Source organism: Dendropsophus ebraccatus, chromosome 11 (assembly GCF_027789765.1).
Source record: "Dendropsophus ebraccatus isolate aDenEbr1 chromosome 11, aDenEbr1.pat, whole genome shotgun sequence".
Classification (NCBI taxonomy): domain Eukaryota; kingdom Metazoa; phylum Chordata; class Amphibia; order Anura; family Hylidae; genus Dendropsophus; species Dendropsophus ebraccatus.
In genome coordinates this window covers 59,825,269-59,849,317 of record NC_091464.1, presented here as the reverse complement: position 1 = coordinate 59,849,317, position 24,049 = coordinate 59,825,269, and the positions used below count along the sequence as shown (strand labels likewise).

Here is a 24,049-nt window from a genome sequence, read left to right as displayed (position 1 = left end):
TCTTTCTCCCTCTCTATTTTTCTCTCTCAATCACTATATGTTTCTCCTCTCCGCTTTCCTAATAATTTTTTTGTCTTCGCTTTTGTACAATATCTTCTCAGTACAGCATTGTGCACCATTTTGGCACTGACGAGCTCTGTGCACTGCTAACAGTCTCCTTCCTTTCTCTGTGCAGACTGCCTCATGCAGTCATGTGACTGCTCCTCTCAAAGCAATACCAACGTCACACAGGAGGTAGGCTAGTGCAACATCCCTGCTGATTGGATGTGTTCCTGGGCATCATGGGAAAGCGCTTTTCCCACCCAGAACACTTCCTGATTTCTAAAATGGCAGCTGCCATTTTAGAAAGCAAGAAAAAAAAAAATTCGGAACGGACTTCCAAAAATCCGAATCTGACCGGACTCGGACTTTTGGAAAAATCTGAACTGGATCCCATACCGGCCAAACCAGTTCACTCATCTCTAATCACTGTGTACATTATCCCTGTACGGTGACATCACTGTGTGTATTATCCCTGTACTGTGACATCACTGTGTACATTATCCCTGTACTGTGACATCACTGTGTGTATTATCCCTGTACTGTGACATAACTGTGTAATTACCCTGTACTGTGACATCACTGTGTGTATTATCCCTGTACTGTGACATCACTGTGTACATTATCCCTGTACTGTGACATTACTGTGTATATTATCCCTGTACTGTGACATCACTGTGTGTATTATCCCTGTACTGTGACATAACTGTGTAATTACCCTGTACTGTGATATCACTGTGTACATTATCCCTGTACTGTGACATCACTGTGTGTATTATCCCTGTACTGTGACATCACTGTGTGTATTATCTCTGTACTGTGACATCACTGTGTGTATTATCCCTGTACTGTGACATCACTGTCAGTAGTGGATTATAATAGGTCCGTTTCGGGCGGTAGCCTGGGGCCCAGAGCTCCTGGGGGGCCCATGGCTACCCAAAGAGGCTTTTACTTTCAGTAGAGTATTGTCTCCTGGCTACACTTCCACCATGATTTGCAAAAAAAATGTTGCTTTTTTTACTGCAATTTTGTACAAATCAGGGCATCATGATATTATTTATTCTGTACTATGAACACCAGGCTAGTGCTGCCATAGTTATAGTGGGATGGGGGGCCCAGGCTTGGTGAACAGCCCGGGGCCTATGGTAAAGTTAATCCACCCCTGTATATGATACAGTATAATGCAAGTCTCTGTGTCTGTATATAAGTTGTGATCTATGTTGTTACTGTATGAATTATAAACCATCTTTCACAGTTTTTGCTGTATTTTTGATTTCTTTTTCAGGACTTTGAATCTTTTTTCGATGCCAAAGAAGGGAATGAAATCTATGTGTTTCTGGGTTTGGCTCCACCAGCAAGTGCAAAGGTATGTAATCTATTACTCCATTATAGTTTCCGATACCACATTATATTACATCCTATCACCTTATATTGATACCCCCCCACTTGCTCTATGCCTCTCATATATCTAGTCTGGTAATTTTAACATCATTTATATATTTGCCTATGTGTCATCTTAACTCTGTTTTGTGTAACATTAAATTGTGTGACTACTTCTTTAATTCCAATATATTTATTATTAGTGGAGTTTTTATGAAGTTTTGTCTGTAAATGAGCTCAGTGCCCTCTAGTGGGTATCCTGAACACAGTGCATGCAGTCTAGTCTTCAAAAACTAGTCTTCCACAAAGTATAAAAATAAACTGAAAAATAAAATAAAAAAAATTGAATGCAGAGAAGCCTCCTACCTTTACTCACACCACCCTGTTTCCCATTTTTGCTAAGGACTCTGTGAAGTCCTGACCACTGTCCTGCCTCTCCTTTCTTTGGAGAGTAAGGAGTAGTATTATTTAATTATTGTGGCAGAATTATTTGGGCAGTGGGTTATATAATCACAGTACTTGAGCATTGTGTGGTGTTTTTATTTAAGCATTGTGTGGCAGTGTTATATGAGCATAGTCAGGCGTAACTACCACTGTAGCAGCCATGGCGGCTCCTATGAGGCAAGCAGCATCAGAGGGCCCCATGGCCTGATCCCTCAATACACTGGGTCCCCTAAGCTGTCATCATTTGTAGTATCAGCTGGCCGAGCGGGCCTCTCGCGATCTGCAAATGTCTCTTTAAAGGGGTAGTGCGGCGGTAAAGAATTATTGACAGAATAACACACATTACAAAGTTATACAACTTTGTAATGTATGTTATGTCTGTGAATGGCCCCCTTCCCCGTGTCCCCCCACCCCCACCCGTGTACCCGGAAGTGTGGTGCGCTATACATACCTGTCACGTGCCGACTCGTCTCTGATCTTCAGTCTGCGATGTCGTCTTCGGACGGCCTGGCCGAATCCCTCCGAGCGTGCTGAGTGCCGCCCGCCCTCTTCAGCATCATCGGCTGCTCAGCCACGATTGGCTGAGCATAACTGTGCTCAGCCAATCGCAGCTGAGCAGCCGATGACACGGCCGCGTCATCAGCTGCTCAGCCGCGATTGGCTGAGCCAAACTGTGCTCAGCCAATCGCGGCTGAGCATCTGATGACGCTGAAGAGGGCGGCCGGCACTCAGCACGCTCGGAGGGATTCGGCCAGGCCGTCCGAAGACGACATCGCAGACTGAAGATCAGAGACGAGTCGGCACGTTACAGGTATGTATAGCGCACCACACTTCCGGGTACACGGGTGGGGGTGGTGGGACACGGGGAAGGGGGCCATTCACAGACATAACATACATTACAAAGTTGTATAACTTTGTAATGTGTGTTATTCTGTCAATAATTCTTTACTGCCGCACTACCCCTTTAACTGAAAGGACTCCTGACGAGCGCTAGCAGTTATGACTATGCTTGATGGCTTAGTAGTCAGCCATTTGTAGTTACGCCCTGAGCATTGTGTAGTGGTATTATTTTGGCAGTGTGCAGTGGTTTTGTATTATTGCTGTTTGGGTAGTGTGTGATGGTATTATTTGTGTAATGAGGTGTGGTATTACTTAGGTGGTATTATTTTGGCAGTGAGGGGCAGTGTTATAGTGGTGTTATTTAAAGCAAATGTACTATCTGGTACATCGCGGTACAACGGATCAGAGCAGGTAAGGGGATGCCGGTGGCATGGCGCCGGTCTATTCTCGAACACCGACATGGAGCACTTCGGGCCTGCTGCCTTCCACTATGACTATCTCCCCTCTGTGAAGTCGGTGAGCCGCATCACAGAGGAGAGATCATCACACTAGGGCCTGGCGGGCCTGCCCCCAGTGCTCCGTGCAGGTGCTCTGGAATAGACCAGAGTAGACCATGGTTCAAAAAAAAGTACTGTGCCACCGGCATCCCCGCGCCCATCAGTTACAGTATTACAGTAAAAAACTCAAAGTGATGTACCTGATGGTACATACGCTTTAAGCAAGTGGGGGTGGTATTATATTGGCAGTGTGCAATGACATAATGTGAGCAATGTGTGGTGTTAATAACAATGCAGCATGTAGTAATATTATAAGGACAGTGTGTGATGGTATAATTTAAACAATATATGATAGCATTATTGATGCAATTTGTGGTGGTATTATTTGAGCACTAAGGGGTAATATTATTAAACAGTGTTTAGTAATATATTTAAAGCATTGTGTGGCGGTGTTAGGCAGTGTGTGTGTGTTTTTTGGTCAATAAAGGGTGGTATTAGTTAGGCAGTATGTGGTGGTATTATTTGGCCAGTATGGGGTAGTAGTATTAAGGCATCGTATGATGATATTTTTGGAACAGTCTGTGGTGGTATTATTGCAGCACTGAGGGGTGGTATATGGGCAGTATGTAATGGTATAATTTGTGTTGTGATATTATGTGATCAGTGTGAGGTGGCATTATTTAGGTGGTGTTTGGTGGTATTATTTGAATGAGGCGTGATATTATTTGGCCAGTATATGATAAAATAAGTTAAACATTTTGTGGTGGATTAGTTAGTCAGTGTAAGGTGGTATTATATAGGCAATGTGTAGCTATAATGTTTAGGAAGTGTTAAATGTTTTGTTTTTAAGGTGGTGTGTGGTGGTATTATTTGGGTAATGAGGGGTAGTACTTTTTGAGCAGTGTGTGATGGTATATGTTGATCAATGTGTGTTTTTTTTTTTGAGCAGTGTGTGGCTGTATTATTTGGTTAATAATGCAGGATGTGATGATTATATGAGCAGCGTGTTATGGTATCTGGACAATTTTAAAGGTTTTAGTTAAGAACTATATAATAGAATCAACTGAATTGCTGTAAACTATGCTAACATTATATTAAAGTTTTATTAGGGCACAGTAGAGCGGTGTTTTTGGGTACTCTATGACACCATTAGTCACTCTGTAGCACTATTTATGTACTTAGAGAATACCTCTACAGGAATATAATGTGAATGATATCACCGGATATTTTTATATACTCCACTTTTACAAGCTGCCGACTTAAGGTTTAATGTTCCTTTAAGCAGATTCCCTCCCTGCAGTTTGCTGAGTGTAAACATGTAAGTATTTGCACCCGGCTTTCCCATTATCCTATTAAACAAGGCTGAGCACACGCCACACTGTATGATGGGTGCAGCCTCACTAATGGCGGAGGAGGCGACATAAGCACAGCCAGGGTATACGGCAGTATATGTCATACAATATGCATGTATCTGTGTGAGCAGATGGCGACTGTCATGTGTCTCATTCAGATCAGCTTAGACCTGATTAGCTTCAGTCATGACCAATATGTCACATCCCCGTATGAAATGGGTCGTCTCTCCAGGAGTGATTATATATGGCGGGGTAAAGCAGCCAGCAATAAACCCGCCACACACTACAGTGTATTCATCTCGACCTCAATGTCTCCTACGCTTCGGATTTATCTAGAGCCAAGGTTGCCCCCTTGTGTCCACATGCAGGTATTACATCAGGCTGTTAGCAAGCAGTTTTCTTTTATTACTCAAATGAATCCAAAATAGAAGCAATTTGATAATTTCATAAAAAAATCGTTTTGTGTACACAGCTCCTATGCAGACCTATGTGTCTTCATGGTTGTTGACTACAAATAAACTCTGTGTAGTCTGATCCCACGGTCAGCTACTGGCTATAGACTAGAAAGAATCAATGAAAAGGTCCATGCCTAATAAAAGGTATAAGCCTATTATAGAGAGCGCACTTATAATTTCTGACCTGGAAGGAAGAAAGCAGAAAATAAAAGATAAATGTGGCTGACACTATTATATTTATTCTAGAGCTGGTACTATTACATTGATACTGTGAATGGCTCTATGTGGTATTACGTGTACACTGTATGGAGTTATGCAGGTGTGGTGACATTACATGGGCACTGGATACCACTACTATATGGGCACTATATGGGGGAATTATTTGGGCCCAGGTGCTTGTGTTACATGTACAGCCTATGGGATATTTAGGGGTACTGGGATATGGTGACATTATGTGGGCAGAGTTATTTGGTTCCACGTGCTGACATTACATGTACACTGTACAGGGATATTATTTGGGTAAAGTATGGGACTACTATATGAACAGTGCATGGTGGATTTATGCAGTTTTTTGTGCTGATATTACATGTACATCATATTTGGGCATAGTGTGATATGGTGATATTATTTGGGCACTACTGTATGAACAGCATATAGTGGAATAATTTGGGTCTATGTGCCGGTGTTACATGTACACTCTGTGGGGTTATTTAAGCATAGTGGGATATAGTGATATTATTTGGGTCATGTATGGTACTACTATATGGGCACTATATATCAGACTTATTTAGGTGTGCTTTTGTATACCTTATGGGTTTATTAAGGCATGGGGTGGTATGGGCACATTATGGGGCATTGTATGGCACATCTATATGGACACTATATTGCAGAATTGTCTGGTCCTATGTGCTGGTGTTACATGTACACTCTGTGAGGTTATTCAGGCATAGTGCGATATGATATGGTTTAAATTATTTGGGCACTGTATGGTACTACTATATGGACACTATATGGTGGAATTAATACATGTATACTGTGGGATTATATAGGCATGGTGGGAAACTGGGCACAGAATAGCACTACTATATAGTCTCTATAAGGCAGAATATTTTCTGTATGGGTTCATTTAGGCATGGTGGGATATGTTGATATACTACTTTATGAACTCTATATAGCAGAATTATTTAGGCCTAATTATCAGTGTTACATGTACACTCTTTGTGGTTATTTGGCCATAGTAGGGACACTATGTAGACCAGGGGTCCCCAAACTTTTCACACAGGGGGCCAGTTTACTGTCCCTAAGACCATCGGAGGGCCGGACTATAAAAAAACAAACTATAATCAAATCTCAGTGCAAAATGCCACAAACCGCCCCCCCCCACAAGTAAAAGCATCCCTCTTTCTTTCCACCCCTCACCCAGACCGCACTCAACCCCTCACTCCCCCCTCAACCAGCCCCTTACTCCCCCTTCACACCCTCAACCAGCCCCCCCAACTCCCCCTTCACACCCTCAACCAGCCCCCTCACCCCACTTTCAACTCCCCTCCACTTCACCTTCACCCCCTCAAGCAGCACTCAAGCAGATATGTAGGTTACCCCCTGTATGTAGGATCCCCTGCTGTGCCCCATATAGTAATAATGTCCCCTGCATTGTCCTCCATATACTAATAATGTGTCCCTGCATTGTCCCTCATATAGTAATAAGGCTCCCTGTTGTGCTCTCTATGTAGTAATAATGTCCCCCTGCAATGTCCCCCATATAGTAATAATGTTCCCCTGCAATGTCCCCCATATAGTTATATTGTCCTCCTGCAATGTCCCCATATAGTTATATTGTTCCCCTGCAATGTCCCCCATATAGTTATATTGTCCCCCTGCAATGTCTCCCATATAGTTATATTGTCCCCCTGCAATGTCCCCCATATAGTTATATTGTCCCCCTGCAATGTCCCCCATATAGTTATAATGTCCCACTGCATTGCTACAAAAAAAAAATAAATAATAATTATACTCACCTAATACTGTCTTCATCTCTCCTGGCCTCTTCTCTCCTCTTCAGCCAGTCAGTCGCAGGAAGGATCCCCCAGCAGGTGCAGCGACGTCATCACTGCCCCTGCCGGAGGATTCCTCAGAGATCATTTCCAGGTTACATCCGGGGCGGGGGGTTGGTGGTCCGTGCGGCGCCGAGGAGGCAGACGGCAGACGGCAGGACAGACATCTCACACTGCTCCGGGATCTCCCCCCCCGGAGGGCGGTGCAATGGACCGCAGATCCCGGAGCAGTGTGAGATGTCTGCTCTGCCGCCTGCCTGCCCTGCCGAACTCCCGCCCCGGATTTAAGATGGAAATGATCTCTGAGGGATCCTCTGGCAGGGGCAGTGATGACGTTGCTGCACCTGCTGGGAGATCCCTCCGGCAACTGACCAGAGGGATTCCAAGAGTGCAAGGGGCTCAGCCCGCCCGGGGATGGCGACGGCGGCGGCGTGGATGCGGGGCAAGGGCAGGGATTGGCAGTGGTGTGAAAGTGCGGCGGGGGCCAGATAAATAGCCTCGGGGGGCCATAGTTTGGGGACCCCTGATGTAGACAGATGGATGTATGGGTTCTGCTTTGTACGGAATGTCACGTAAGCATTGAGGAGCCGTATTATTTAGACATTGTAAAGGTACAATACTATACAAACCTCTGATAGATATGGTGGCCGTCTTTTTGTTATGACTTATAGGTATGCAAGTGTACGATGGGTGTTGGGAGGAATAGCTTTGGCACAAACAGTGGATGGATGCTCAATATCTTGGCTGTTAAAGGGGATGTTCTTGTATCATTGTCATCTTCTATCAATATTTCCTATACCATAGTGCAGGCATGGGGAACCTGCGGGCCTCCAGCTGTTGCAAAACTACAATACCCATCATGCCTTTGTCCCACCATGTACCCTCGGGTAGTGACTTTTCCTGCCTTTGTCCATGTATCTTTGCACTGTTGGATACTTTTATATTGTGCTTGTTCTGACCTATCACAGCAGTAAAAAAAAAAAAAAAAGCTTTATTGATATGCGTTAAAATAATGCCTACACTGGTATACACAAACAATGATAAACCAATCCATTAGATCATACTAATAGTACAGACAGGAAGGCAAGAGAGCACAGTAGGAATACCAGTGATGTCAAAGGAAATTTCAATTACTCACCATTCTTTGTATTCGTAGACACTGGTGCTATAGGGTGTAAACAACATATAATCAAAAGGAAAAAGACACTCGATACTTGGGTAGATAGTCTATTTTTTCTGGTACAGGTAAGGGAGAGAGTAGGGGTTATAGGGTTGGGCCTTGCTAGGTAGATAATAATAGGGTCAGAATAGACTATCTACCCAAGTATCGAGTATCAATTATTTGTTGTTGACTACCTATAGCTCCAGTGTCTACACAGAAATATAGAGAAGTGAGAATACAACGAATGGTAACTGAGATTTACCTCTACATCACTGGTATTCCTACTGCACTCTCTTGCCTTCCTACCTGTACTATTGGTATAATCTTATGGATTGGTTTTATCATTGTTTGATTATACCAGTTTAGGCATTATCCCTACTTTAATGCATATCAATAAAGGTTTATATTTTGCAAGAATGTTTTTTTTTTTACTGCTGTGATAGGTTGTTCAATATTGACCGACCGTTATACATCTATATATTGCTGTGCTTGTTCTGACAAGTACATCTTGTTTCTAAATTTACATATGTCCGTATACTTTGTATTAGAAATATTCCGGAGTGAAGAGGAGCCCCCTCTAGCTCAGCCTCTTTCTGCCCAGACAGAGGAAACCAGTTTAGTGTAGTGTAGCCAGACCAAACCTAAGATCTTGGTGACTTTCCTAATCCTATCCTGAGAAAGAGAACTGAATAGAGAAAAGAGATAAAGGAATTTATTCTGAGAGACAGAGACTATGAATAAAAGTTAAACCCTGCCCCATAGCCATCTTAGGACCCTTTAGGGCTTCAGGCCAGGCCTAGATACCCAAGCTGCTATTCCTACAGACATCTTCAGACTGCAGTGGGTATTAAAGCCCCAAGACAAGCAAGCATCATCTGTGAACTTACTGGGAGCCAACCAGTTGTAGTGTACACCCCCTCAGGGAAGTGGATTCAGGACTAGTACTACCATTTGGGCTGAAGTGATATGCAGTTTGTAACCTATGGGCCTGTGGATATGCTGTGCAGTGGGTTTCCTGGCATACACTTTTTGGGGGACCCAAGATCCTTGAACATGGCCTAGAACAGGGATGGGGAACCTGTTACACTCCAGCTGTGGTAAAACTACATCATGACTTTGACCATGAAGGCATGATGGGAATTGTAGTTTTGCAGTACTTGGCGGGCCTTAGGTTCCCCACCACTGACCTAGATGGTCAGTGGAGAGTAGATGATGAACTGAACTGATGCCATAGAGTAATGGTGTAAGCACCTTATGAGGATACAATGGGCCCTGTGGCCACTATGACCAGTTATGCGTTTATGAAATGATAATCGTATTGGTGTAACCACTTAGGACTATGAGCTCTAAGACTGATAGGGTGCTGAGAATGGTAGTGGCGGCCATGTTGATTGTCATCTTCCTTTCTAAAGTCAGATATAACTGGAAATACTTTGCTAAACACAATGGGGGACATTTATTATATGGAGCACAGGCCATTTTCTGGCGCATAGGGCCCACTTGCGCATAAATCTCACCTCTACATAAATCCTCAGAGCTTCGGCACTGCAGGGACATTTTTAAGCTGGGAGCAACAAAAAACAAAAAAACGCCAGCCTTTAAATGTTTTGCATGCAATGCAATGTGTTGCATTCTGAATATAATGGTCTCTGTACTGACTGATGTGTATTGTCGGCTCTTTAGGTGAGTGACACCCCTGCTGCAACCGAGGAAAACGAAAAGCAAGAAGAAGCTAAATCTGAGGAGAAGCAGGTATGATATGTAATGAGGATATCATGTTCTCGGCCAGTATGCCTTGCTAGGGGGTTTATCCATTTTGCGCTTGATGTCACACAAGTGCTTACCAATTCTGCGGCGGAATTCTCGTATTGTTTTCCCTACGCATTCCTTCCCGCATTCATAGGTAGCCTTGTATACGACGCCTTTTGTGCGGCAATTTATGAAGTGTTTTACTCCATAACTCGTGCTAGTCACATTGCTTATAAATGTCTTCCCTGTTTGCAGATGACCGCAAGCCACACACCCACTGCAGCGAGAACAACCCACTATTGGTCAATCTAACCATGTGGTCTTAGTGGGGGACAAAAATGGCTTTTGACTAATCTGTCCCTCAAACTCATTCCCTTTTCTAAATGTGACTTCAGGTGTGGGGCCAATTTTATCTTTTAGATCTGGGTCTAGTTTGAGGATGCCCCAGTGTTTCCCCAATATCTTTTTAATCTGGGAAGCTCTCGCATCATACGTGCCTATGATGCGGGTGGTTGTTGTCTCATGCTGCTTGGGTTGGAGTACTATCAATGTGGATCTATCCCTTGTCTTGGCCTCCTCATATGCCTTTTTAAGGACATCATCAGGATAGCCTCTGGCCAGAAATCTTGTCTGTGAATCATCGGCCTAAACTTTAAATTCAGTCTCTGATGAACAGTTTAGTCCCTTAGTTATTCCTATTTTAGGGGCCTTGGGTGACTACTTTGCTAGTGGAGTAGTGAGTTTGTGGAGGTGGGTTTGCAATACATTGAGGTGCTCAGGTTGCCCTTACTATTCCTACAAAATAGGACATCCAGGAAGGCCAATCGGTCCCTGTGTATCTCATAGGTGAATTTCAAACCCACCTCATTCACATTCAGAGTGTCAATGAACTCCACCAATTGAGCCTCCGGTCCATTCCAGATGATGAGCACATCATCAATGAACCTGGACCAGAGGCCCACCTGCTCCACATAGTTCATATTGTTCTTATTGAACACCAGGGATTCCTCCCATCAGCCCAGGAAGAGATTTGCAACTGTGGGGGTCCAAGGACTCCCCATGGCAACTCCCCCTAGCTGGTGGAAGAGGCGCCGATTAAAGGTGAATGTATTCTTGGTCAGGATAAATCCTAATAGTTCAATGATGAACTGGTTATGTCTATCGAACTGATGCCCCCTACTACACAGGAAGTACTGTACAGTGACAATAGCCAACTCATGCTCTATAGATGTGTATAAAGCTTCCACATCTATACTACCAAGAAAAGAGTGTTCATCTATTGGTATGCCCTCTAGTTTTGTAACAAATCCGTTGTGTCCCTTGTGTAGGACGGGAGTGATGTGACAAATGGCTGGAGTACACGATCTATGTAGATCCCAATGTTTTGGGTTTCCACCCCTGAGACCATAGGCCTCCCCTTTAGAGGGATTGTTCCTTTATAAACCTTGGGGAGGGCGTAGACCGTGGCCATGACCGGGTGGGTAGGAATCGGGAATGACGCCTCCTCCTCGCTGATGATTTTATCAGTTGGAGCTGCGGGGAACGAGTATCCGGAGCTCCCGTCTATGGATGTTAATGGGATTTTCTCTCAAATGTTCATAATTTTCCGGATTTCTCAGCAGGCGGAGGCACATTTCCCCATCACAACCACGTTTCCACCCTTGTCCGATTGTTTGATGACTATAGAGGGGTCATTTTTAAGCCGGGAGCAAAAAAAACAAACAAATGCCAGACTTTACAAATGTCCCCCCAATGTGCTTCATGCTGTATGGTCTCTGTACTGACTGATGTGTATTGTCGGCTCTTTAGGTGAGTGACACCCCTGTTGCAACCGAGGAAAATGAAAAGCAAGAAGAAGCTAAACCTGAGGAGAAGCAGGTATGATATGTAATGATGATATCATGTTCTCGGCCAGTAAGAGGCTCCCTGTGTACTGACAGTATTGTCCATTCCAAGATTTTTTTTTACAGAATGTCTTTGTCTGAATAGCTCCGTACATTATTGGAGAAACTTGGCTATAGTGCTCAAATAAATATTGCCATACAGTGACCAGATAAATGGTGCTGTACAGTGCCCAGATAAATAGTGCCACACAGGGCCCAGATAAATATTGTTGTACAGGACCCAGATGAATAGTGTTGTACGTAGCCCAGATAAATAGTGCCGTGCAGGGCCAAGATAAATTGCACAGTGTGCAGATAATTAGCATTGTTTAGTGCCCAGATAAATCATGCAGTACAGCGCCCAGATAAATAGGGCTGTACAGTGCCTAAATAGTGCGACACAGGGCCCAGATAAATAGTGTTTTACACTACTCAGATAAATAGTGCTGCACAGGTATAAGTGCATAAGTGTTGTTGTGCAAGGCTCAGATAGTGTTGTACAGCAGGGCCTGGATAAATAGTGCCATACAGGGCCAGATAGTGCAGTACAGGGCCCAGATAAATAATGCTGTACAATGGCCCAATAAAGAATGCTGTACTGTGCCCAGATAAAAATCACCATACAGTGCCCAGATAGGTAGTGTCAACATGGCTAGAAATGCAGTGTGCCATGTATTGCAGAGTGCTATGCAGCACAAATTGACCACAATATACAGAGTGCATAAATTGCCTAATATTGCAGCTATTGTGTCATAGGGTTAAAGTGACTCTGTACCCACAATCTGCCCTCCCCAAACCACTTGTACCTTCGGATAGCTGCTTTTAACCCAAGATCTGTCCTGCGGTCTGTTCGGCAGGTGATGCAGTTATGGTCCTGAAAAAATACTTTTAAACTTGAAGCCCCGTGCCAAACGGGAGTATCTGTGCCCTAACTTTGCACCACCCCTCCGTCCCTCCTCCCCACCCTCTTCATTATTAGGAATGCTCCAGGCAGATTGCCTACTATTCCCCACCTGTGGCTGCCCGGCACATTGGCTGGATCGTTAAGGACCAGTGCAATGTTCAGCATGGAGAAAATGTTTCAGTGGCATTTCTAATGCTGAAGAGGGTGGGGAGGAGGGACGGAGGGGTGGTGCAAAGTTAGGGCACAGATACTCCTGTTTGGCATGGGGCTTCAAGCTTTTAAAAAGTGCTTTTCTAGGACAATAACTGCATCACCTGCTGAATGGACCGCAGGAGAGATCTTGGATTAAAAGCATTAAAAGCAGCTATCCGAAGGACCAAGTGGTTTCGGGGGGGGGTCACATTGTGGGTACAGAGTCGCTTTAACACAGCGCCATAAAATGATAATATAGTTTCATATTGTACCCACATAGCACATAGTAGCAAATGCCCACACATAGTCTTTACCTGGGGCAAAAATTCAGTTTGCTGCAGTTTCTCTGATCTATATACTCTGGGCATGGTTTCTTGGTGTCCCCAATCGCACCCACATAAATGCCCTACTATGCCCCTCTTAGGTTTGCCCTCGCTGTTTGTTTCTACTTCTGTGCCCTTCACTATTGCTGATACATTTCTGTATTCTTACAGGAGGAAGCAGAAGCAGATAAAGAACAAGAAGAATCCTAGACATCACTACTATCTCAATTTTATTATTCAGGTACTGCCTGGAGACCGTGGCCCTCACTTATCTACTTAAAGGGAACCAGCCTGTCACCATGAAAATACTGTCACCATCATGTTAGGGTGGGTTCACACTGAGGAATTCTCGCTGATAAATTCTGCGGAATTCTGTCGCCTGTACGTGCGCACGTCCACGTGCTTTTCCGCCGGCTCCATAGACACCATTCTATGGGCCAGCTGATTCCGCATTCTGCCGAAAGAATTGATTGGAGCCGGCGGAAAGGCACGTGGCCATATGCGCGTACAGGCGACGGAATTCCGCGGAATTTATCCGTGAGAATTCCTCAGTGTGAACCCACCCTTATAGAGCAGGAAAAACTGAGCAGATTGATATACATCTTTGTGGGAAAAGATGCAGTATTATTCAATGAAATGCCTCTTAGGAGTCTGGTGGATTGTGCTATTTAACCCCTTCCCCCCTGTCTAGTGGCTGGATCCTCCCCCCACCATGTGATCGCGGAGGGGGGATCCCTTCTTCTTACCAGCCCGGGACTCAGCGTCCGAAAGATGCTGATCCCGACTCTGTATTCTATTGATCTGGGCTGCAGCAGACCAGACCAATAGAGCACTAATCTATGTGTAACGTATACTACACTGATCCCTATGAGGGTATCAGTGTAGTTATATTAAAGGTCACCCAGGGGGCTTTTAATGAATAAGTTAAAAAAAAAAAGAGTGTTTTAATTAATAAAAAAACCCTCCCGTAATAAAAGTCTAAATTACTTCCCTTTTCCAATTTTAGAAATAAATAAATAAACATGTTTTGTATCGCCGCGTGCATAATTGCCTGAACTATTAAATTATCACATTTCTGATCTCACTCGGTAAATGGCGTAAGCGCCAAAAATTTCAGAAGTGCAAAACTGCGTTTTTTTTGGTTGCATCAAATCCAGAATAAATTGTGATAAAAAGTGATCAAAAAGTCACATATATGCAAGTAAGGTAACGAAAGAAAGCACAGATCAGCCCCATAGATCAAAGGATAAAAGCGTTATAATAATGTTAATAGAGCAATTTTAAGGAACATTTAGTTTTTTTAAAAAAAAAGGTTTTAATTTTTAAAAGCTGTCAAATTAAATAAAATGCAAGTTGCCTATCATTTTAATCATACCAACTTGACGAACATAGATAACAAGTCAGTTAACCATAAGGTGAATAGCATAAACACAAAACCACCCCAAATAAAAAATATTGCGTTTTATTTTCAATTTCACACCACGTATAATTTTGTTTTGGTTTTGCAGCATATTTAGTAAAAAATTAAGTCTGTTATTGCAAAGTACAATTAGTGACTCAAAAAATAAGGGCTTATGTGGGTCTGTAGGTGAAAAAATGCAAGCGATATTGCCTTTTGAACACGAGGAGGAAAAAGAGAAAACACAAAAATAAGAATTAGCCCGGGAGGGAAGGGGTTTAAGTGTCACTGCCGTTATAACTTTCAAAATGTAAATCAACAGTGGATGTGATATAAAAAGAAAGTTTGCAATATACATTCATTATTTTTTTGTTGTTGTTATGCTGTTAAACAAAGCTGAACTTACCAGAAATCCAGGTCCAGTCTCCTGAAGGCACACAGGAGATCCAGCCAGTACAAAGAGTCACAGCTCAATGTGTCCATCAATCACATGACTGCCTTCTCTCTGTGAGCGCTCAAATGGCCTGGGAGACACAGGACTTCCTGTTTTCTGACTGTTTCCTGTTTTTTTTTTTTTTTTAGAAAATAAGAGTCAGAAAACAGGAAGTGCTGTGTTTTCCATGATAACTAAAAATTTTTTAGTTGTATAGTGACATGCTTGTTGACTGTCTCCCTTAATGTATTTTTTATTTTTTAGGTCACTAAAAATAATTGTCACACGAATGAACTGCACTCGGCCACTCATCTGCCATTTGTTTCACAAGAATTTTCTGGAATTTGGACACAGCACCTCCCGATAAGGACTAAGACCGGCTCCGCTAAGCCCCTACCTGGCACCTTAACTCTCATTTCCACCAGGGGTTTTCACATGGGTTCAAGTCATTTGCGGTGGTGAACTTTGCACTGGATATCCTCAGGATTTCTTACATACTTTGGAATTGTGGATGTGATTTGTAATAAAGTTAGAAATAAAACTTGTTTTCTTTTTCAAGGAGAGCTGGGAAATTCTGTGATTTTTTTTTTCTTCAGTATTATTTTCCTCATACACCAGGGTACTTGCATATTCTGACTCCTGTCCTCACTAACTTAACCATACAAGTGGACAGCTTCCAGCATGTCTCTAAAATAAAACATTAAACAATTCATGACTAACCTTTTTCTTTTTACCCTATTGCAGTTAATTGCATACACAATGTGACCAGCAGGGGTCAGTGTGTATTGCTGCATTGTAAGAACCTATTATTGTCATTGTTCTTGTTAAGATATTTTACAGATGTGTTCCCCACTTTATGGCCCCTTCAGCTGATGCAAAACTACAACCCCCATCATGCCCTAACAGTTGAAGGCTATTAGCTGTTGGGTTTAATACTCCCCTCTCTGTGTAATATTCAATAGTGTAATATTCAATAGGCTAATATCCTGTATTTTATGTTTTTTATTTTATTTTTCGGCTTTTTATCCATAAAACATCTTCCTGTCTTTATGTAATAATTTCAACCCTTATTTCTCATGTTGCTTTTGACCTTGACATCCATTCTAATGACTATATAGAGATACCCTCCATAGTGCAGATATAACCATGTGGCCTTCATAAAGTTGTTGACACATAAAAATCCCTTCCTGATATGATCTAGCTTGTAAGTATATGATATATAATGTAGAAACAGAAAACTAAAGGACTAAACAGGCGCCCACTGGTCTTGCACCTGCTCAGTATTGAACTGGCAGGGCAAGGAAGCTGGCACTGGTAGCCGATTATATGAGAGCTGTATGAACATGCATTGGCAGGTTACTGTCATGGTGTGCAGCATTTTACAGGACATAACAGTGTTACATGCTGTGCAGTTTGGTCTGACATTTTTAATTAAGTCTGCAATGCAGCCTTCTAGCAGATGAGGACAGAGCATCACCCCTGGATTTGCCCATATAAGTTCCACCACAAAAATACCCATACTTACAAACAATGCTTTTGTTATCAAGTCCAGCAAACTTCACATAACAAATGTAGGAAACTTTGTTTTATATCTTATCAGGGAAAACGTCTACTTCCTCCTTTTATCAGGCTTTGTACTCCTCCTTCCCTAATTTTCACTTAAAGGGGAATTATGAGCAGGCTAGATAAATCTAACCTGCTAATACGTCCCTATTGCACAGGAGACACAGAGGAGGAAGGTATGTCTTACTTTTCTCCTCAGCGTTGTTCCGGTGTAGTTAGCCATGTGCTCCCATAGTGCCGCCCACGACACATACCTTCCCCCTCAGCGTCTCCTTTTAGTTCCCCTTTAACAGCTTTATTGCATTCTGTGTTTACAAGTTGGTTTAAACTTGGCTGATTGTGTCATTTAATCCTGCCTAGAACTCCTCAGCGGATGGGCGGACATTGCTATGTGTAATAGATATGCATGGCCAACAGCTGATGAATGTATAAAAAATAATAATAAACTTTATACTTACCTGTCCATTCTCCCCGGTATTCTTCTAGCTTCTGCCCTCTCCCAACAGTTGCAGCTAGAACGTCTGAGCTGGTCTCTGCAGTGACAGGCTGCTAAGCCAATCACTGGCCCAGACAAGACAGTGTGCAGCCAATGATTGGCTAAGTCACCTGTCACTCGGAAGTCACCTGTCGCTCGGAAGTTCTAGGGGCAGCTTCGGGGAGTGGACAGAAGCAAGGAGAATACTGGGGAGCTAGGACAGGTAAGTATAAAGTTTACTATTTTACACTTAAAAGGCAAGGGATGCATGCAGGGCCATCTTAACAGCATTATGGGCCCCTGGGCAGAGGTGCGAATTGCCCCCCCCCCCAACCGCCGCCATCAAATCCCCCACATCTTTGCATATAGTGCCACACATAGTAGCCAATGCCCACATATAGTGCCCTCCATAGTAGCCAATCACCCCATATAGTGCCCCCCATAGTAGCCAATCCCCCCATAGTAGCCAGTGCCCCCCATAGTAGCCAGTGCCCCCCATAGTAGCCAGTGCCCCCATAGTAGCCAGTGCCCCCCATAGTAGCCAGTGCCCCCCATAGTAGCCAGTGATCCCCATAGTAGCCAGTGCCCCCATAGTAGACAGTGCCCCCCATAGAAGCCAGTGTCCCCCATAGTAGCCAGTGCCCTCCATAGTAGCCAGTGCCCCACATAGTAGCCAGTGCCCCCCATAGTAGCCAGTGCCCCCCATAGTAGCCAGTGCCCTCCATAGTAGCCAGTGCCCCCATAGTAGCCAGTGCCCCCCATAGTAGCCAGTGTCCCCATAGTAGCCAGTGCCCCCCATAGTAGCCAGTGCCCCCATCGTAGCCAGTGCCCCCCATAGTAGCCAGTGCCCCCCCATAGTAGCCAGTGCCCCCATCGTAGCCAGTGCCCCCCAAAACAACAAACCAGTTACTCACCCGTCCGCCGGCCCCAGCAGCTGATGTCTCCCGGCAGCGCGCACTCCTGTCATCCTTCGGGCACAGGCAGCGGGGTACAGAGAGACTGCCTGTGCCGGAAGTGTCCGGCTGCACGACACATCCAGGACACAGGCAGCGTCTCTGTACCCCGCTGCCTGTTCCCGGAGGATGACGGGAGCGCGCTGCCGGGAGACATCAGCTGCTGGGGCCGGCGGACGGGTGAGTTCCTGGACCGCCCGCCCAGCCCGTCCCTTCTATCGCCGCTTAGCTGAGCCGATCAGAAGCCCAGGAAAGTGCTGCTCATTGCACTTTCCTGGGCTTCTGATCGGCTCAGCTGAGAAGCGATAGAAGGGGTGGGCAGGCGGAGGGGGTCGCTCAGGGCCGCTCACTATGCATATGCATAGTGAGCGGCAATACAGGGGCGGGCGGGACGGCTTCCTTGCGGTGCTCAGCACTGCTTGGGAGCCGTCTTCGCTTTATAGGACGCACTTAGTTTTATAAGCGCGTCTTATAAAGCAAAAAATACAGATATGTCACAGGGGGCAGGGGCCCCCTAGGATGCAAGGTCCCCCGGGCAGCCGCCTACCATGCCCAATGGGTAAGACGGCCCTGGATGCATGATTATCGAGGCTCAGTAAGCAAGTGCTGATCTAGCAGATGGGCGCTTGCTTACACTGCTCCTTGGGTCGTGTAGTATGGCCATAAGTCTCTGCATTGTCTGCAGACAGATAACGGGTGGCTACGTTCTTGACTATGGCACAACATCTCCCAGCATCCTCGCCATTGGGAAGTAGTTTCACCTTGTAGGACACTATGTAGACTCTGTAACTCCTTGAAATATGCTCTAAACAGCTGACAGTAACACTTTGTCTTTGCAGAGTTTGTAAAATATAAAACATAAGTCGCTGACGTTTTCGCTTACACAGTGTCACATGATCCGAAGATTATATATCCACAGTGGCTCTGGTAATGATAAGTGGTGTTATAATGATAGAAACCTATCTTTTCAGCATGGCTTACTGTTCATCTTAGCATCTAATGCCACTCATATGTGTTACAGCTTGTCTCTATATGGAAGGCACTTAACCCTTAGAGTGTCCGTGCCCTAGGCCTGTGACACCTCTCTTGTGTTTTTCTCAGCACTCCTTGGCCTTAGTTTTAACCCTTTAAGGATGCAGCCAATTTTCCTTGTTTACTTGTTAATTTTTCCCTCCCCATCTTCTAAGAGCCATGACTCTTTTAATTGTCCTTCTACAGAGCCCTATGAGGGCTTGGTTTTTGTGGGGCCAATTGTACATGTAATGATATGCAAAATTGGAGTATATGTGTGCCTGGTATACTGCTATGAGGAGGGTAGTGTTTAAGACTAGATTTATATTCCTGCCATATCAATTTCCTGTATAATAAGTAATGAATAGTCATGAATAAGCTTAGTGTATGTTCAGGTTCTTCCAAACCCGAACGCTCAGTATTTGACTCCTAATGGCTGAAAAAGTTGGATGCAGCCCTATGGCTGCCTGTAAAACATGGATAAAGTACACAGCTGTATCCATGTTTCCTGAACTCCCTAGAGCTGCATCCAACTTCTTCAGCCACTGGGAATCTAATGCTGAATGTTTGGTAAGTTCGCTCATCACTAGTAATGAGTAAATTAGTGTATATCTTATTATTTTGATATTGTCATTATATATCTTTTTTAATTCGGCAAGTTACAGGTTGTCATTACCCTCTAAGCCCAAGGGAAGGGCAATCCATCAGCCATGGTTCCTTAGAGGTTTCTTCCACCTGGGTTTTTTTCTGTCCTGAATACTAGAGGATGAATCAAGTCAAGGATTTCATGTATCAATTGCAATTTTCTTATTTTAATTTATATATTCATGGCATTTAATTGAGTGGCAAATATCTTATTTCCTGTTTTTATGTACTGGGCTGCTCTTGCAGGCTTCTTGGCACTTGTTCATTTAGCATCACTGTCAACTTCTTCTGTTATTTCCTTTATTACTGTAAAATCTTCTCTAATGTGACATGTGGCTGCAAACTTTAACAACCCCTGATTTAGAGGCTACATATACACTACTTGGACAACATTAGATACCCTCCTGACCTCTACTACAAAATGACATTGAGCTGTTATGAACTAAGGGGTGAAGGAAGCACAGATTGCAATGTAGAAATACAAGTGGCATGTAAGGTCACAGAAACAGGACATCTAGGAAGGCAGAGTTTAATCACACATTAAGATATTGAAATGCAAGTCAAGGCAGGAAGATATGGTAAACATGATAAGGTAAGTCAGGTCAGTAGCATGAGACATGGAACAAAGGTGGAGACTATGAATTCACTAGAACTATCCTAAGATAGAAAATACAGGGGAGCTGTAGCAGTTTATTGGCTGGTAAATTATGAGCCTTTTCTGTACTACCTCTTTATGGCTGTGTTCACACTACGTATATTTCAGTCAGTATTGTGGTCCTCATATTGCAACCAAAACCAGGAGTGGATTAAAAACACAGAAAGGATCTGTTCACACAGGGGGAGATTTATCAAAGGGTCTAAAATTTAGGCTGGTGCAAACTGCACACAGCAACCAATCACAGCTCAGCTTTCCTTTCAGCACTGCCTAAAGCTGAGCTGTGATTGGTTTCTGTGGGTAGTTTGCACCAGTCTAAATTTTACACCCTTTGATAAATCTCCCCCACAATGTTGAAATTGAGTGGCTGGCCGCCATTTAATGGCAAATATTTGCTGTTATTTTAGAACAACGGCTGTTATATTGAAATAATGGCCGTTATTTACTGTTATATGGCGGCCATCCACTTAATTTCAACATTGTGTGAACATATCCTTTCTGTGTTTTTAATCCACTCCTGGTTTTGGTTGCAATATGAGGACCACAATACTGACTGAAATATACGTAGTGTGAACCCAGCCTGACTGTAAGTGCTTAGCCCAACAAATACAGAGAAGATGATGATAACTGCAGTGCACAGATAGGTTGCCAATGCAGTCGAAACCAATGTGAAAAGGGTGTATGTATACAGTATGTGAAGGAAATTCAGGAAAAGTGTATCCAAAGTAGATCCCAGCATATAGCTTATATACTGCTGTATTAACCTGTCAACTGGATGATAAAGGCTTACACTAGGTCAAGCATCCAATTGGAATAAGATGATTTGTTCACCAGATTTTAGGCTGATAGACATAGTTTGTAGTCCTAATTTCAGATCTTGCTTTATATAGTGCAGCATACATAACTACATTCTTCCATCTAAAATTGGGTGAACAAATTATCATCCCCCTATTGCAGCTGCAAAACTACATGTCCCATCTTGCCTGGACAGCCAAAGCTTCAGCTATGGCTGCCCAGGCATGATGGCAGGTGTAGTTTTGCAACAGCTGGAGAGCCAAGGTTCTCTACCCTTGCCCAATTGGATGCCTGACCCATCCTGCCACCCACCCATATATATAAATATATATATATATATATATATATATATATATATATATATATATATATATATATATATATAGTCCATAAGTGGCGGCCAATGGAGGGACATTGTATAGTCAGCTAAAAGGTGGCCAACCCCTTTAAATGGTCTAAGACCACCAATAAGCTTTAACTCCCCCTCCATAGCCTGTGGACCTTGTTTCTATTAGTGTTTGTGTCCTGGTTTTCTCTATGTTTTGTAATGGCCATAATATGTTTAATTTGTTCTTGCTTTTACATTTGCTTCCTGGCATTGGGCACTACAGCTTATCTTAGCAATACAAAACTCACAATAACTAGAGGATAATTTGTACTAACTTGTAATTTTATCACTCTCCTCTGAGAAGCTGGTATAATAAATGCTGCACATTAGACAGTGCCTTAGCCTTTCTGATGAAGCGACTGGCAGTACCCTTTATTTCCTATTCTTACAGGTTTTTGCATTGATTTCCATCTACCACTTCCCAGGTTTATTTGAAGCCTATGGAAGGATTGAGGGAACAATGGTCAGAGGCAGAGACTGTCCGGTGATTATCACTGATGTGCATTTTTCCCATTTTGTTAAGGCTAGGTTCACACTGCGTTTTCAGCATCCGTTTAACGCATCCGTTTTTTTTAAAAAACGCATGAAAAACGGATTGCAAAAAACGGATTCATTTGTGTGCATCCGTTTTTCCATTGACTTCCATTATAAAAAAAAACGGATCCGTTTTTTTTGGCGGACCAAAACGGACCAAAAAACGTTGCTGACCCTATTTTTCTGGACGTTAAAAAAAACGGATCCGTTAAACGGATGCTGAAAACGCAGTGTGAACCTAGCCTTAGTAAATAAAGTAGAGGTAATTTAAAGAATATATCAGACAATGACTTATCTAGCAATTGTCTAATACATTGCGATTACTATACTAATAATTTATAGGACTTCTAAAGATGTGGGTTCTTCTACATTGGGAAGACCATCAGGTACTTATATGTCAGATTTAGGGAGCATTTCAAATCCGTTAGGTCAGGTGTAGGCTCCCCTAGACTAATTGAACATGTAAAGTTTAAACATGATGGTGATCCCACTGTTTTGCGATTCGCAGTTTTGGCGATTGTTCACACTCCTAAAAGAGGCGGAGATCGCCGGCGAGTGTTGTTACAAAGAGAAGCTGTGTGGATCGCAAAGATTGGAGCCTTGGGTCCCCTTGGATTGAATGATCGCAATGATCTGTCTGTATTTGTGTAATTGTGTGTTGTTTACATGTATTTAATTTTAGTGTACTGCCACTTTAATTGCACTTGTATGTTTTGTTGTTATATATTTCCGTGGGAAAGGGGTGGGTATTTAACCTACCCAGAACCATGTCATTACGTAATACGAGGCCAGTTGAAGCGCTGAAAGCGTGAAACGGCCGTAGCCTCAGTGGGACACACTCGCAATGTTATTGCCTTGCCTGTGAGCTGATGTACAGCATTTTGCTTTGAATAAACTGCACTGGTTGGTGAGTTGCCACTTCCTGCTTTGATTCTTTACTCTGCATATCAGATGATCTACATGCAGAGCATCACCTGTTAAGTGCTAAAGACGCCGTACATACCAAGACTGCACGTCAGCAGCCCGCCCCCTATTGAATCTTAAAGGGACAGTGCCAAGCGCTCCAAAGTTTCTATTTACTGCTGTTAAGTAAATAAAGCAAAGGTAATTTAAAGAATATATCAGACAGTGACTTATCTAGCAATTGTCTAATACATTGCCCTTACTATACTAATAATTTATAGGACTTCTAAAGATTTAAGGGGTTTCTGTTTTGCTTATAGATGAACAGTAAGTCTATGACCAATAGGGATCGGTTGGGTAAGGAGCCTTTCTCGCCCATTTGCCCCTGAGTGGTTAATATGTGGTAATATATGGAGACACAATATATTACTAAATGAAAGATTTAACAGATTCTACTGAGCATGTCCAGACAGCCCTAACAACAAAAAAATGACTTACCCCTAAATCCTCCACCACTTTCATGTCGCTTGTTGGGGCTGCTGTGCTTACATTGTCACATCATTACAGCACCTCTAAATAGGTAAGTTCAGAGGTAAGTCGACCAACAAAACACAGTTATCACTGAACTCAAGGAGAACAGTGAAAAAAATTCCAATGAAGTACTCAATCAAGAGTCTCCACTGATGCCCCCCAAAATTTAAATATGCAAAACAGGAGTCCGTGGAGCCTCGGTTGCGAGTCTCAAAACACGGGATAGCCAGATATCTCTAGCCTGTTGCCACGGGGTGCCTCCATGATAGGGAGAGCACCACACCACCCTGATAAATAGCCCCTTAAGTCCCACTCGGTTGCGAGTATTGGAACATAAATAGGGAAACACCAGGGTGGCCCCTTTTTGTCAATGTCTAACTCAAGGTGCGAGTATTGCGATCATGACAAGGGCTTGCCAAGGCAGGTATCCATCCACAGACAGCCGTTTCAGGGCCTTGGCAAGCCCTTGTCATGATCGCAATACTCGCAC

General features: G+C 43.5%; 1 protein-coding gene across 1 annotated transcript in view; it reads left to right on the top strand.

Moving 5' to 3' along the window:
- The window catches only part of SH3BGR (SH3 domain binding glutamate rich protein), a 29,689-nt gene extending 13,955 nt beyond the window's left edge, over positions 1-15,734 (top strand). The window contains exons 3-7 of the mRNA XM_069946336.1: positions 1,325-1,405; positions 9,907-9,975; positions 11,782-11,850; positions 13,446-13,515; positions 15,371-15,734. Of these exons, the coding sequence (XP_069802437.1) occupies positions 1,325-1,405; positions 9,907-9,975; positions 11,782-11,850; positions 13,446-13,484 (258 nt within the window). The 3' untranslated portion in view covers positions 13,485-13,515; positions 15,371-15,734. The remainder of the gene's footprint in view (positions 1-1,324; positions 1,406-9,906; positions 9,976-11,781; positions 11,851-13,445; positions 13,516-15,370) is intronic.
- Positions 15,735-24,049: the final 8,315 nt, after the last annotated feature.